This window comes from Gymnodraco acuticeps, unplaced genomic scaffold, assembly GCF_902827175.1.
Source record: "Gymnodraco acuticeps unplaced genomic scaffold, fGymAcu1.1, whole genome shotgun sequence".
Lineage (NCBI taxonomy): Eukaryota > Metazoa > Chordata > Actinopteri > Perciformes > Bathydraconidae > Gymnodraco > Gymnodraco acuticeps.
Window position 1 is genome coordinate 459,193 of NW_022992129.1, and position 14,613 is coordinate 473,805.

The following is a 14,613-nucleotide window of genomic DNA, read 5'->3' on the forward strand; positions in this document are numbered from 1 at the left end:
TATTTAATATACCCAGAATACTAATCCTTCTATCAAGATCAATTGTAAGCCTCTGAATGTTTGGTTAAACCGTAACATTTAACAACACATTTTGTCATCAGATTTCAAACTCTTAATGATGAAAACGAGTTTAGTTGTTTTAAAAAATATATGTTTTTTCACGACTCATATTTTTTGGTGTAATATTTAAAAATATGTAATTTTAAAAGTTGGACAACAAGCTTGAGAAAACTTACATTTTGCAGAAATTATTTATTCAATAGCATTCAATACATTCAGTGAACATTTAGTTAACATTTAGTTGCAGGAATCGGTGATACGCCTCATGCTCATGAACCTTTGGCCGCTCATGCCCATGTCCATGAAGTTCCTGTACTCTCCGGGCCTCATGTACATCATCTTGCCTCTGAACTGGGGCTGCTCGTACATCAGCCAGTGACCGTCCATCACGTTGCAGGACTGGCACTCGTTCATGCGGTAACGGTCCATGACGTTGTCACAGTCCTCCATCATCTCGTGACTCTGACCACCGAAGTTCTCCTTCTCATAGATCTTCATCCTGTACTGGCCTCTGTGCTGCTTTGGGGAGAAGAATTATAAATTAATGATTTAATGTAAAGAGTTGTGGGGTGGTCACCCATAGTAGAATCGTCGGTTACAGTTGTATACCCACCATGGGGATCATACGGCAAGACTTGATGCAGTCCCCTCATTCCCATCATGCTCATGAAGTCGGAGTACTCTCGCCCCTCTTCATGAAGCACTGGTTTCCCATGTAGTTGGAACGGTCGTAGACCATGAAGCAGCCGCTCTCCACCCTGCAGGACTGGCACCTGCTCAGGTTGGAGGTCATGTCAGAACAGTCATTCATGCACTCATAAGAACGACCCTGGAAGTTCTTCTCCTCGTAGAAGGTGATCTGAAAGCAGGGAATTTTAATGGTTAGAATAAATTATCAAAGTATAAATGATGATATTGCAAACAGTAATTTCTGATTGTTACAAAAAAACTTCTGAAAGTACCTTGCCCCTCATGTTCATGCCGGTGTTGCTCATGTTGGCTGTAGATGTGCTGTTGCTGGTGAACTGATATCCTAACTGGTTAACCCTTGTCTTTTATACCTGTTCCACGTAAATAATTATTGACTCCTCCCCCTCAGAGAACACCCTACTCAGCAACTTACCATTGAAGCCCACAGAATGGAGAGATTTTGTTCATTTTTCAGGGACCTGGTACTTTTTAGTGGACAACAGCTGAAGCAACATCTGACGCTTCACAACATTCTGAGAACAATACTAGTATTTTCTTTGCCTTTTCCCCCAAGTATGATATTCCATGTGTTACTTTATGTTGACCAATAGGAGAAAATAACACAGAGGCAAAATAATGATGTGGGTGTTGCCAACAGGATACACACTTCTTTGTACAAACTGATTCATTCATATTTACATTATTGTTCTCAAACGTTGGTCTCTAGTCCCTTATTCCTAATGACATCACGTAGGTAATGAAACACACTAAGCTGTGATTAGTTCGGGGCCAACTTGTAGTCTATTAGGTCTCTCAGAAGAGTCACAGCAAGAATTGGATCACCCTACAATTGCATAATCTGACACAGTGACAATTTGACCAGATACAAATGTTGTGTATTCTGAAAGTAAGAATAAGTTGTTATAGATAAGAAAACTGAAAACAAAACAGAACTAATATACAAGCCATCATTTTTATTCATAGACTAATGGGAAACAGTTATAAAGATTGACCTAAAATAATTACCCATGTGCTTCTGTTTGTTGCTGAGAGAGTGTCTATGTTGCAAATAATGGGCCTTCAAAACAATGAACAATTGTATTTGAGATAATGGGCTGTCGGGCATATTGTTTTGGCTTTTGGTCCTAAGGGGCCTTTTTTCAACTCTTGATGTTTTGGGATAATGGGCAGTCAGAACAATAACATGTCACCAAACTTTGACTTCAGTAAATGTCGATCTGTAATTGTGGGTATGCTCCCCCCAGAGATGGGGACTCGAGTCTGTGACTCGGACTCGAGTCGCACTTAAGTCGCACACACAGAGACTTCAGACTTGACTTGGACTCCTGCTCAAAAGACTTCGGACTCGACTTGGACTCGTGTTTTGGGACTCGTGAACAATCATTGTGTTTTCTATTTTTGGCGTATTAAAGGTGGGGTAGGTAAGTTTGAGAAACCGGCTCGAGATCGCTAGAATTTGAAAATACACAACCGGAGAAAATCTGCCACTTCCTCACAGAGCCCCTCCTCCAACACACACGAACGCGCACATGACCAATGAGGGCACGAGATAAGTTTGTGCCCCGATGGAAGGCTAACAGGCAGGTAGGCCATCCAGTTACTTTAGCCAGGCCGGCTATCGGGATGTTAAGAGCATTCCATGGAATATAACAAAAAGTGTATCTCGAGCCGGTTTCTCAAACTTACCTACCCCACCTTTAACTTTAACATTAACATCATGGTAACACCATGGCGACCGGCGGCACACCTGCAGCTGTACCGCTTGTAATTAGGTTCAACTATAAAAAACTTCGAACAAAACGCCGGCGGCACCAACAAAAGGAGCGCACACTGCAAAGTCCGCAATATTAAAATCAAGGATGCTGGTGCAACAACGTCAAATGTCATCAGGCACTTGAAAACTCACCCGGAGAGGTCAGTCACATTAACGCATATGGACGGTTAGCAAACATGTTTAGCTCAGCATCAGCTATGTAATGTTAACTTAGCTTGCTACTAGCTTTGTAACTGAATATTTGAAAAGATGAGTGAATGTTTGCTCGTCACACTTGTTTGCGTTGAGTGGCGTTGACATCCAACTCTTGACATGACATAAAAAAGGTCGGTAACGTTAATCATTACGTTCTGCTGCCACCATCTACTGGCTAACGTTAAACGTAGAAAAATACATAGTTACATACATAAATACATCTGTCGGTTTATAGGCAGGTTACAGGTTTATTGTTGACCACGTAACGTTAATGTAACAGGTTTATCAGGTTACCATTACACTGGGTTTGAGTGAGAGGATAGAGGAATATGTTTATTTATAGTAGATTTAAAAGATGTCATTAGAGACCCAGTGTAATTAAACAATACGGTTGCAGAGGTCAAATTTGAACATTTTTGTCCACTGGCCAAATGGCTAGCCTAGTGAATGTTGAAATTTTACCAGCCACTCAATAGATTGGCATTGTTATTTTTGGCTGGTGCGTGCAACATACAGTAGGCCTACCAGCCACTTGCATGATTTACCAGCATTTGGCTGGTAAATGGTGTTAATGGTAGATATCTCTTTTGGAACAGGTCATGTTTTAATATCACCAGTTCAGTATATTTCAGATAATATTGCAGCAATAGTTTTTTAGTTGCAAATGGCACAGAACAAATGTTTACTTTTAAGTACTTTTAACACAGTTTCCCTGCGGGGGATTAATAAAGTATTTGTGATACTGATTTCTGATTCTGAAGTGTTTTGCTTATAAGTTGTTTGCATTTAGCTAAACTGTGATGTTTTTCCTCATATTGCATTGCAATAGCCTGTTTAAAGTGATCATATAACAAACAACTAATCAGTACTGATACTGTATGCTAATAGATATAGGAGTGATAATAATACAGTAAATGCTTTGCATTTCTTAGATATAGCTGTGCAGTATTCTTAACAGACTGGATAGCAGCAGACAATAGAAGGCTTATTACAACCAGAAGAGACATGAGACTTTTATTTTTTAGAGACTTGAGACTTGACTTGGACTCGTGACCAAAGACTTGAGACTTGATCAAGTCTCACCCCACAAAGACTTGAGACTTGACTTGGACTCGTGACCAAAGACTTGAGACTTGACTTGGACTTGCAAAAAAAGACTTGTGAACATCTCTGGCTCCCCCCACACCCTATATAATTCCCAAGTTAAATAAGCAAAGCTGTTAATTTCAGACATTTATTTTAAATAATATCGACAATTGACCTTTTAACATAAAAACAAGAGTATCCTTAATAAATAAACAATTGTATAGGTTTATGTTTTGGCCCTCAATTGCAATGATTCTTAATGAGAGGTTCATTCAATCAGTTGAGTATGACAACTGCCTCCAAACTTTGATACCCTCATGAGCCTCAGTCGAGATTCAACATACTGAACAATAGCTGCTTAATTAGTCTTCTATTTATCCATAATTTAACAAACTAATGTGATCAATTAATCATTTAGGTAATAACTTGGGTATGAAATCATAGTTACTGGCAAAAACTAAAAAATGTGTTTACATTTGCTACCTTCAGTGGAAATGTTCAGTGTTAGCTGTTAGTCAGGCTGACTGCATTTAAACCTTACGCTAGATATTTTTTAAGTATTTTGTGCTAATTTGTACACAGTGGATTATGTAAAACTAAATATACATTTAACCTTGCTTTGAACATGTGGTAGTGTAATTTAGTTTTCCTTTTTAATTTTAATTTTTAACTTCCAATATTTATGATTTTTATTTAATATACCCAGAATAGTAATTCTTCTATCAAGATCAATTGTAAGCCTCTGAATGTTTGGTTAAACCGTAACATTTAACAACACATTTTGTCATCAGATTTCAAACTCTTAATGAGGAAAATGTGTTTAGTTGTTTTAAAAAATATGTTTTTTCATGACTCATATTTTTTTGTGTAATATTTAAAAATATGTAATTTTAAAAGTTGGACAACAAGCTTGAGAAAACTTACATTTTGCAGAAATTATTTATTCAATAGCATTCAATACATTCAGTGAACATTTAGTTAACATTTAGTTGCAGGAATCGGTGATGCGCCTCATGCTCATGAACCTCTGGCCGCTCATGCCCATGTCCATGAAGTTCCTGTACTCTCCGGGCCTCATGTACATCATCTTGCCTCTGAACTGGGGCTGCTCGTACATCAGCCAGTGACCGTCCATCACGTTGCAGGACTGGCACTCGTTCATGCGGTAACGGTCCATGACGTTGTCACAGTCCTCCATCATCTCGTGACTCTGACCACCGAAGTTCTCCTTCTCATAGATCTTCATCCTGTACTGGCCTCTGTGCTGCTTTGGGGAGAAGAAGTATAAATTAATGATTTAATGTAAAAAGTTGTGCGGTGGTCACCCATAGTAGAATCTTACGATTACAGTTTTATACCCACCATGGGGATCATACGGCAAGACTTGACGCAGTCCTTCATTCCCATCATGCTCATGTAGTCGGAGTACTCGCCCCTCTTCATGAAGCACTGGTTTCCCATGTAGTTGGAACGATCGTAGACCATGAAGCAGCCACTCTCCACCCTGCAGGACTGGCACCTGCTCAGGTTGGAGGTCATGTCAGAACAGTCATTCATGCACTCATAAGAACGACCCTGGAAGTTCTTCTCCTCGTAAAAGGTGATCTGAAAGAAGGGAATTGTAATGGTTAGAATAAATTATCAAAGTATCCATCCATCCAACTTCTCCCGCTTATCTGTGGTCAGGTCGCGGGGGTAGCAGTTCCAGCAGAGAGCCCCAAACTTTCTTTTCCCTGGCGACATCAACCAGCTCTGACTGGGGGATCCAAAGGCGCTCCCAGGCCAGCGAAGAGATATAATCCCTCCACCTGGTCCTAGGTCTACCCCTTGGTCTCTTCCCAGCTGGACGTGCCTGGAACACCTCCCTAGGGAAGCGCCCAGGTGGCATCCTAACTAGGTGCCCGAACCACCTCAACTGGCTCCTTTCGACGCGAAGGAGGAGCGGCTCAACTCCAAGTCCCTCCCGGATGACCGAACTTCTCACCTTATCCCTAAGGGAGACACCAGCCACCCTGCGGAGAAAACCCATCTCGGCCGCTTGTATCCGCGATCTCGTTCTTTCGGTCATGACCCATCCTTCATGACCATAGGTGAGGGTAGGAACGAAAATGGCCTGGTCGACAGAGAGCTTTGCCTTCTGGCTCAGCTCCCTTTTCGTCACAACGGTGCGGTAAGGCGACTGCAGTACCGCTCCCGCTGCTCCGATTCTCCGGCCCATCTCACGCTCCATTGTTCCCTCACTCGAGAACAAGACCCCGAGATACTTGAACTCCTTCACTTGGGGTAAGGACTCATTCCCTACTTGGAGTGGACAGTCCATCGGTTTCCTGCTGAGAACCATGGCCTCAGATTTGGAGGTGCTGATCCTCATCCCAGCCGCTTCACACTCGGTTGCGAACCGATCCAGTGAGTGCTGAAGGTCGCAGACCGATGAAGCCATAAGAACCACATCATCTGCAAAAAGCAGTGGTGCAATCCTTAGTCCACCGAACTGCAGACCCCCTCCCCCATGACTACGCTTCAAAATCCGATCCATGTATATTACAAACAGGATTGGTGACAAAGCGCAGCCCTGGCGGAGGCCAACCCTCACCGGAAATGGGTCCGACTTACTGCCGAGGACCCGGACACAGCTCTCGCTTTGGGAGTACAGAGATTGGATGGCCCTGAGTAGAGACCCCCTCACCCCATACTCCCGCAGCACCTCCCACAGTAACTCCCTGGGAACTCGGTCATACGCCTTCTCCAAGTCTACAAAACACATGTAGACCGGATAAGCGTACTCCCAGGCCCCCTCCAGGATCCTTGCGAGAGTAAAAAATTGATCCGTCGTTCCACGACCAGGACGGAATCCGCATTGTTCCTCCTCAATCTGAGGTTCGACAATCGGCCTGACCCTCCTTTCGAGTACCTGAGAGTGAACTTTCCCGGGGAGGCTGAGTAGTGTGATGCCTCTGTAATTGGCACACACCCTCTGATCCCCCTTTTTAAAAAGGGGAACCACCACTCCGGTCTGCCACTCCTTCAGTACTGTTTCCGACTTCCACGCAATGTTGATGAGACGTGTCAACCATGACAGACCCTCAACACCCAGAGCCTTCAGCATTTCTGGGCGGATCTCATCCACCCCCGGGGCTTTGCCACTGTGGAGTTGTTTGACGACCTCAATGACCTCCCCCCGGGAGATTGGTGTTTGATCCCCCGTCATACTCCAGCTCTGCCTCTAACATAGAGGGCGGAGTTGTCGGGTTCAGGAGTTCCTCAAAGTGTTCCTTCCAACGCCCCTAACACTCCATCAGTTGAGGTCAACAACGTCCCATCCTTACTGTACACAGCTTGGATGGTTCCCTGCTTCCCCCTCCTGAGGTGTCGGACAGTTTTCCAGAACAACTTTGGTGCCGCCCGAAAGTCCTTTTCCATGTCTTCTCCGAACTTCTCCCACACCCGCTGCTTTGCCTTGGCCACGGATGAGGCTGCTGCCCTTCGGGCCTGTCGGTACCTTGTAACTGCCTCGGGAGTCCCCCGGGATAACAAATCCCTGATGGCCTCCTTCTTCAGTCGGACGGCTTCCCTGACCACCGGTGTCCACCAGGAGGTTCGAGGGTTACCGCCCCTTGAGGCACCTAGTACCTTGAGACCACAGCTCCCCGCCGCGGCTTCGGCAATAGAGGCTTTGAACACCGACCACTCTGGTTCAATGTCCCCAACCTCCACAGGAATGCCCGAAAAGCTCCGCCGTAGGTGTGAGTTGAAGGCCTCCTGAACTTGGGCCTCCTCCAGACGTTCCCAGTTCACCCGAACTACACGTTTGGGCTTACCAGGTCTATCCAGAGGCTTCCGCCGCCACTCGACCCAACTCACCACCAGATGGTGATTAGTTGACAACTCTGCCCCTCTCTTTACCCGAGTGTCCAAAACATACGGCCTCAGGTCCGATGATACGATAACGAAATCGATCATGGACCTTCTGCCTAGGGTGCTCTGGTACCACGTACACTTATGAGCATCCTTATGTTCGAACATGGTGTTTGTTATGGCCAATCCATGACTAGCACAGAAGTCCAGTAACAAACCACCACTCCGGTTCAGATCAGGGGGGCCGTTCCTCCTATATCAAAGTATAAATGGTGATATTGCAAACAGTAATTTCTGATTGTTACAAAAAGACTTCTAAAAGTACCTTGCCCCTCATGTTCATGCCGGTGTTGCTCATGTTGGCTGTAGATGTGCTGTTGCTGGTGAACTGATATCCTAACTGGTTAACCCTTGTCTTTTATACCTGTTCAATGTAAATAATTAGTGACTCCTCCCCCTCAGAGAACACCCTACTCAGCAACTTACCATTGAAGCCCACAGAATGGAGAGATTTTGTTCATTTTTCAGGGACCTGGTACTTTTTAGTGGACAACAGCTGAAGCAACATCTGACACTTCACAACATTCTGAGAACAATACTAGTATTTTCTTTGCCTTTTCCCCCAAGTATGATATTCCATGTGTTACTTTATGTTGACCAATAGGAGAAAAGAACACAGAGGCAAAATAATGATGTGGGTGTTGCCAACAGGATACACACTTCTTTCTACAAACTGATTAATTCATATTTACATTATTGTTCTCAAAAGTTGGTCTCTAGTTCCTTATTCCTAATGACATCACGTAGGTAGTGAAACACACTAAGCTGTGATTAGTTCGGGGCCAACTTGTAGTCTATTAGGTCTCTCAGAAGAGTCACAGCAAGAATTGGATCACCCTACAATTGCATAATCTGACAGTGACAATTTGACCAGATACAAATGTTGTGTAGTCTGAAAGTAAGAATAAGTTGTTATAGATAAAAAAACTGAAAACAAAACAGAACTAATATACAAGCCATCATTTTTATTCATAGACTAATGGGAAACAGTTATAAAGATTGACCTAACAATAATTACCCATGTGTTTCTGTTTGTCGATGAGAGAGTGTCTATGTTGCAAATAATGGGCCTTCAAAACAATGAACATTTGTATTTGAGATAATGGGCTGTCGGGCATATTGTTTTGGCTTTTGGTTCGAAGGGCCTTTTTTTCAACTCTTGATGTTTTGGGATTATAGGCAGTAAGAACAATAACATGTCACCAAACTTTGACTTCAGTAAATGTCAATCTGTAATTGTGGGTATGCTCCCCCCACACCCTATATAATTCCCAAGTTAAATAAGCAAAGCTGTTAATTTCAGACATTTATTTTAAATAATATCGACAATTGACCTTTTAACATAAAAACAAGAGTATCCTTAATAAATAAACAATTGTATAGGTTTATGTTTTGGCCCTCAATTGCAATGATTCTTAATGAGAGGTTCATTCAATCAGTTGAGTATGACAACTGCCTCCAAACTTTGATACCCTCATGAGCCTCAGTCGAGATTCAACATACTGAACAATAGCTGCTTAATTAGTCTTCTATTTATCCATAATTTAACAAACTAATGGGATCAATTAATCATTTAGGTAATAACTTGGGTATGAAATCATAGTTACTGGCAAAAACAAAAAAATGTGTTTACATTTGCTACCTTCAGTGGAAATGTTCAGTGTTAGCTGTTAGTCAGGCTGACTGCATTTAAACCTTACGCTAGATATTTTTTAAGTATTTTGTGCTAATTTGTACACAGTGGATTATGTAAAACTAAATATACATTTAACCTTGCTTTGAACATGTGGTAGTGTAATTTAGTTTTCCTTTTTTATTTTTATTTTTAACTTCCAATATTTATGATTTTTATTTAATATACCCAGAATAGTAATTCTTCTATCAAGATCAATTTTAAGCCTCTGAATGTTTGGTTAAACCGTAACATTTAACAACACATTTTGTCATCCGATTTCAAACTCTTAATGAGGAAAATGTGTTTAGTTGTTTTAAAAAATATGTTTTTTCATGACTCATATTTTTGTGTGTAATATTTCAAAATATGTAATTTGAAAAGTTGGACAACAAGCTTGAGAAAACTTACATTTTGCAGAAATTATTTATTCAATAGCATTCAATACATTCAGTGAACATTTAGTTAACATTTAGTTGCAGGAATCGGTGATGCGCCTCATGCTCATGAACCTCTGGCCGCTCATGCCCATGTCCATGAAGTTCCTGTACTCTCCGGGCCTCATGTACATCATCTTGCCTCTGAACTGGGGCTGCTCGTACATCAGCCAGTGACCGTCCATCACGTTGCAGGACTGGCACTCGTTCATGCGGTAACGGTCCATGACGTTGTCACAGTCCTCCATCATCTCGTGACTCTGACCACCGAAGTTCTCCTTCTCATAGATCTTCATCCTGTACTGGCCTCTGTGCTGCTTTGGGGAGAATAATTATAAATTAATGATTTAATGTAAAGAGTTGTGGGGTGGTCACCCATAGTAGAATCGTCGGTTACAGTTGTATACCCACCATGGGGATCATACGGCAAGACTTGATGCAGTCCCTCATTCCCATCATGCTCATGTAGTCGGAGTACTCGCCCCTCTTCATGAAGCACTGGTTTCCCATGTAGTTGGAACGATCGTAGACCATGAAGCAGCCGCTCTCCACCCTGCAGGACTGGCACCTGCTCAGGTTGGAGGTCATGTCAGAACAGTCATTCATGCACTCATAAGAACGACCCTGGAAGTTCTTCTCCTCGTAGAAGGTGATCTGAAAGAAGGGAATTTTAATGGTTAGAATAATTTATCAAAGTATAAATGGTGATATTGCAAACAGTAATATTTCTGATTATTACAAAAATACTTCTAAAAGTACCTTGCCCCTCATGTTCATGCCGGTGTTGGTCATGTTGGCTGTAAATGTGCTGTTGCTGGTGAACTGATATCCTAACTGGTTAACCCTTGTCTTTTATACCTGTTCAACGTAAATAATTAGTGACTCCTCCCCCTCAGAGAACACCCTACTCAGCAACTTACCATTGAAGCCCACAGAATGGAGAGATTTTGTTCATTTTTCAGGGACCTGGTACTTTTTAGTGGACAACAGCTGAAGCAACATCTGACGCTTCACAACATTCTGAGAACAATACTAGTATTTTCTTTGCCTTTCCCCCCAAGTATGATATTCCATGTGTTACTTTATGTTGACCAATAGGAGAAAATAACACAGAGGCAAAATAATGATGTGGGTGTTGCCAACAGGATACACACTTCTTTGTACAAACTGATTCATTCATATTTACATTATTGTTCTCAAAAGTTGGTCTCTAGTCCCTTATTCCTAATGACATCACGTAGGTAGTGAAACACACTAAGCTGTGATTAGTTGGGGACCAATTTGTAGTCTATTAGGTCTCTCAGAAGAGTCACAGCAAGAATTGGATCACCCTACAATTGCATAATCTGACACAGTGACAATTTGACCAGATACAAATGTTGTGTAGTCTGAAAGTAAGAATAATTTTTTATAGATAAGAAAACTGAAAACAAAACAGAACTAATATACAAGCCATCATTTTTATTCATAGACTAATGGGAAACAGTTATAAAGATTGACCTACAATAATTATTCATGTGCTTCTGTTTGTTGCTGAGAGAGTGTCTATGTTGCAAATAATGGGTCTTCAAAACAATGAACATTTGTATTTGAGATAATGGTCTGTCGGGCATATTGTTTTGGCTTTTGGTCCAAAGGGGCTTTTTTCAACTCTTGATGTTTTGGGATTATAGGCAGTCAGAACAATAACATGTCACCAAACTTTGACTTCAGTAAATGTCGATCTGTAATTGTGGGTATGCTCCCCCCACACCCTATATAATTCCCAAGTTAAATAAGCAAAGCTGTTAATTTCAGACATTTATTTTAAATAATATCGACAATTTACTTTTTAACATAAAAACAAGAGTATCCTTAATAAATAAACAATTGTATAGGTTTATGTTTTGGCCCTCAATTGCAATGATTCTTAATGAGAGGTTCATTCAATCAGTTGAGCATGACAACTGCCTCCAAACTTTGATACCCTCATGAGCCTCAGTCGAGATTCAACATACTGAACAATAGCTGCTTAATTAGTCTTCTATTTATCCATAATTTAACAAACTAATGGGATCAATTAATCATTTAGGTAATAACTTGGGTATGAAATCATAGTTACTGGCAAAAACAAAAAAATGTGTTTACATTTGCTACCTTCAGTGGAAATGTTCAGTGTTAGCTTTTAGTCAGGCTGACTGCATTTAAACCTTACGCTAGATATTTTTAAAGTATTTTGTGCTAATTTGTACACAGTGGATTATGTCAAACTAAATATACATTTAACCTTGCTTTGAACATGTGGTAGTGTAATTTAGTTTTCCTTTTTTATTTTTATTTTTAACTTCCAATATTTATGATTTTTATTTAATATACCCAGAATAGTAATTCTTCTATCAAGATCAATTTTAAGCCTCTGAATGTTTGGTTAAACCGTAACATTTAACAACACATTTTGTCATCAGATTTCAAACTCTTAATGAGGAAAATGTGTTTAGTTGTTTTAAAAAATATGTTTTTTCATGACTCATATTTTTGTGTGTAATATTTCAAAATATGTAATTTGAAAAGTTGGAGAACAAGCTTGAGAAAACTTACATTTTGCAGAAATTATTTATTCAATAGCATTCAATACATTCAGTTAACATTTAGTTGCAGGAATCGGTGATGCGCCTCATGCTCATGAACCTCTGGCCGCTCATGCCCATGTCCATGAAGTTCCTGTACTCTCCGGGCCTCATGTACATCATCTTGCCTCTGAACTGGGGCTGCTCGTACATCAGCCAGTGACCGTCCATCACGTTGCAGGACTGGCACTCGTTCATGCGGTAACGGTCCATGACGTTGTCACAGTCCTCCATCATCTCGTGACTCTGACCACCGAAGTTCTCCTTCTCATAGATCTTCATCCTGTACTGGCCTCTGTGCTGCTTTGGGGAGAATAATTATAAATTAATGATTTAATGTAAAGAGTTGTGGGGTGGTCACCCATAGTAGAATCGTCGGTTACAGTTGTATACCCACCATGGGGATCATACGGCAAGACTTGATGCAGTCCCTCATTCCCATCATGCTCATGTAGTCGGAGTACTCGCCCCTCTTCATGAAGCACTGGTTTCCCATGTAGTTGGAACGATCGTAGACCATGAAGCAGCCGCTCTCCACCCTGCAGGACTGGCACCTGCTCAGGTTGGAGGTCATGTCAGAACAGTCATTCATGCACTCATAAGAACGACCCTGGAAGTTCTTCTCCTCGTAGAAGGTGATCTGAAAGAAGGGAATTTTAATGGTTAGAATAATTTATCAAAGTATAAATGGTGATATTGCAAACAGTAATATTTCTGATTATTACAAAAATACTTCTAAAAGTACCTTGCCCCTCATGTTCATGCCGGTGTTGCTCATGTTGGCTGTAGATGTGCTGTTGCTGGTGAACTGATATCCTAACTGGTTAACCCTTGTCTTTTATACCTGTTCAACGTAAATAATTAGTGACTCCTCCCCCTCAGAGAACACCCTACTCAGCAATTTACCATTGAAGCCCACAGAATGGAGAGATTTTGTTCATTTTTCAGGGACCTGGTACTTTTTAGTGGACAACAGCTGAAGCAACATCTGACGCTTCACAACATTCTGAGAAAAATACTAGTATTTTCTTTGCCTTTTCCCCCAAGTATGATATTCCATGTGTTACTTTATGTTGACCAATAGGAGAAAAGAACACAGAGGCAAGAATAATGATGTGGGTGTTGCCAACAGGATACACACTTCTTTGTACAAACTGATTCATTCATATTTACATTATTGTTCTCAAAAGTTGGTCTCTAGTCCTTTATTCCTAATGACATCACGTAGGTAGTGAAACACACTAAGCTGTGATTAGTTCGGGGCCAACTTGTAGTCTATTAGGTCTCTCAGAAGAGTCACGGCAAGAATTGGATCACCCTACAATTGCATAATCTGACAGTGACAATTTGACCAGATACAAATGTTGTGTAGTCTGAAAGTAAGAATAAGTTGTTATAGATGAGAAAACTGAAAACGAAACAGAACTAATATACAAGCCATCATTTTTATTCATAGACTAATGGGAAACAGTTATAAAGATTGACCTACAATAATTACCCATGTGCTTCTGTTTGTTGCTGAGAGCGTGTCTATGTTGCAAATAATGGGCCTTCAAAACAATGAACATTTGTATTTGAGATAATGGGCTGTCGGGCATATTGTTTTGGTTTTTGGTCCGAAGGGGCCTTTTTTTCAACTCTTGATGTTTTGGGATTATAGGCAGTCAGAACAATAACATGTCACCAAACTTTGACTTCAGTAAATGTCGATCTGTAATTGTGGGTATGCTCCCCCCACACCCTATATAATTCCCAAGTTAAATAAGCAAAGCTGTTAATTTCAGACATTTATTTTAAATAATATCGACAATTTACCTTTTAACATAAAAACAAGAGTATCCTTAATAAATAAACAATTGTATAGGTTTATGTTTTGGCCCTCAATTGCAATGATTCTTAATGAGAGGTTCATTCAATCAGTTAAGTATGACAACTGCCTCCAAACTTTGATACCCTCATGAGCCTCAGTCGAGATTCAACATACTGAACAATAGCTGCTTAATTAGTCTTCTATTTATCTATAATTTAACAAACTAATGGGATCAATTAATCATTTAGGTAATAACTTGGGTATGAAATCATAGTTACTGGCAAAAACAAAAACATGTGTTTACATTTGCTACCTTCAGTGGAAATGTTCAGTGTTAGCTGTTAGTC

At 40.9% G+C, this 14,613-nt stretch overlaps 3 protein-coding genes and 1 pseudogene across 5 annotated transcripts; all 4 read right to left on the minus strand.

The window, feature by feature from the left end:
* Window positions 1-297: 297 nt before the first annotated feature.
* LOC117538098 lies at window positions 298-1,075 on the minus strand (annotated as a pseudogene).
* Window positions 1,076-4,746: 3,671 nt separating this feature from the next.
* Window positions 4,747-8,058, minus strand: LOC117538097 (gamma-crystallin M2-like). The gene is made up of 3 exons (XM_034203632.1): window positions 8,007-8,058; window positions 5,189-5,431; window positions 4,747-5,090 (listed from the first exon to the last, which is right to left on the minus strand). The coding sequence occupies exons 1-3, from the start codon at window positions 8,037-8,039 to the stop codon at window positions 4,812-4,814; spliced, it is 555 nt and encodes a 184-aa protein (XP_034059523.1). The 5' UTR covers window positions 8,040-8,058; the 3' UTR covers window positions 4,747-4,811.
* Window positions 8,059-9,820: 1,762 nt separating this feature from the next.
* LOC117538099 (gamma-crystallin M2-like) lies at window positions 9,821-10,660 on the minus strand. 2 transcript variants are annotated; one of them, XM_034203634.1, is made up of 3 exons: window positions 10,610-10,660; window positions 10,262-10,504; window positions 9,821-10,164 (listed from the first exon to the last, which is right to left on the minus strand). In XM_034203634.1, exons 1-3 carry the CDS (start codon window positions 10,640-10,642, stop codon window positions 9,886-9,888), a joined length of 555 nt encoding a protein of 184 aa, XP_034059525.1. In that variant the 5' UTR covers window positions 10,643-10,660; the 3' UTR covers window positions 9,821-9,885. The 2 variants fall into 2 exon arrangements, with proteins under 2 accessions (XP_034059525.1, XP_034059524.1); XM_034203633.1 differs by having other exon boundaries at window positions 9,821-10,167; window positions 10,610-10,637.
* Window positions 10,661-12,423: 1,763 nt separating this feature from the next.
* Window positions 12,424-13,254, minus strand: LOC117538096 (gamma-crystallin M2-like). 2 transcript variants are annotated; one of them, XM_034203631.1, is made up of 3 exons: window positions 13,202-13,254; window positions 12,854-13,096; window positions 12,424-12,756 (listed from the first exon to the last, which is right to left on the minus strand). In XM_034203631.1, the coding sequence occupies exons 1-3, from the start codon at window positions 13,232-13,234 to the stop codon at window positions 12,478-12,480; spliced, it is 555 nt and encodes a 184-aa protein (XP_034059522.1). In that variant the 5' UTR covers window positions 13,235-13,254; the 3' UTR covers window positions 12,424-12,477. The 2 variants fall into 2 exon arrangements, with proteins under 2 accessions (XP_034059522.1, XP_034059521.1); XM_034203630.1 differs by having other exon boundaries at window positions 12,424-12,759.
* Between the last annotated feature and the right edge of the window lie 1,359 nt (window positions 13,255-14,613).

What these genes read in the sequence shown, in the direction of transcription:
- LOC117538097 (XM_034203632.1), bottom strand. Translation starts at nt 8,039, where the DNA reads ATGAGCAACACCGGCATGAACATGAGGGGCAAG. An exon ending in GCATGAACATGAGGGGCAAG is followed by an intron (nt 5,432 to 8,006) that starts GTACTTTTAGAA and finishes CCCTTCTTTCAG; the next exon opens with ATCACCTTTTACGAGGAGAA. An exon ending in CTTGCCGTATGATCCCCATG is followed by an intron (nt 5,091 to 5,188) that starts GTGGGTATAAAA and finishes TCCCCAAAGCAG; the next exon opens with CACAGAGGCCAGTACAGGAT.
- LOC117538099 (XM_034203634.1), bottom strand. Translation starts at nt 10,642, where the DNA reads ATGACCAACACCGGCATGAACATGAGGGGCAAG. An exon ending in GCATGAACATGAGGGGCAAG is followed by an intron (nt 10,505 to 10,609) that starts GTACTTTTAGAA and finishes CCCTTCTTTCAG; the next exon opens with ATCACCTTCTACGAGGAGAA. An exon ending in CTTGCCGTATGATCCCCATG is followed by an intron (nt 10,165 to 10,261) that starts GTGGGTATACAA and finishes TCCCCAAAGCAG; the next exon opens with CACAGAGGCCAGTACAGGAT.
- LOC117538096 (XM_034203630.1), bottom strand. Translation starts at nt 13,234, where the DNA reads ATGAGCAACACCGGCATGAACATGAGGGGCAAG. An exon ending in GCATGAACATGAGGGGCAAG is followed by an intron (nt 13,097 to 13,201) that starts GTACTTTTAGAA and finishes CCCTTCTTTCAG; the next exon opens with ATCACCTTCTACGAGGAGAA. An exon ending in CTTGCCGTATGATCCCCATG is followed by an intron (nt 12,760 to 12,853) that starts GTGGGTATACAA and finishes TTCTCCCCAAAG; the next exon opens with CAGCACAGAGGCCAGTACAG.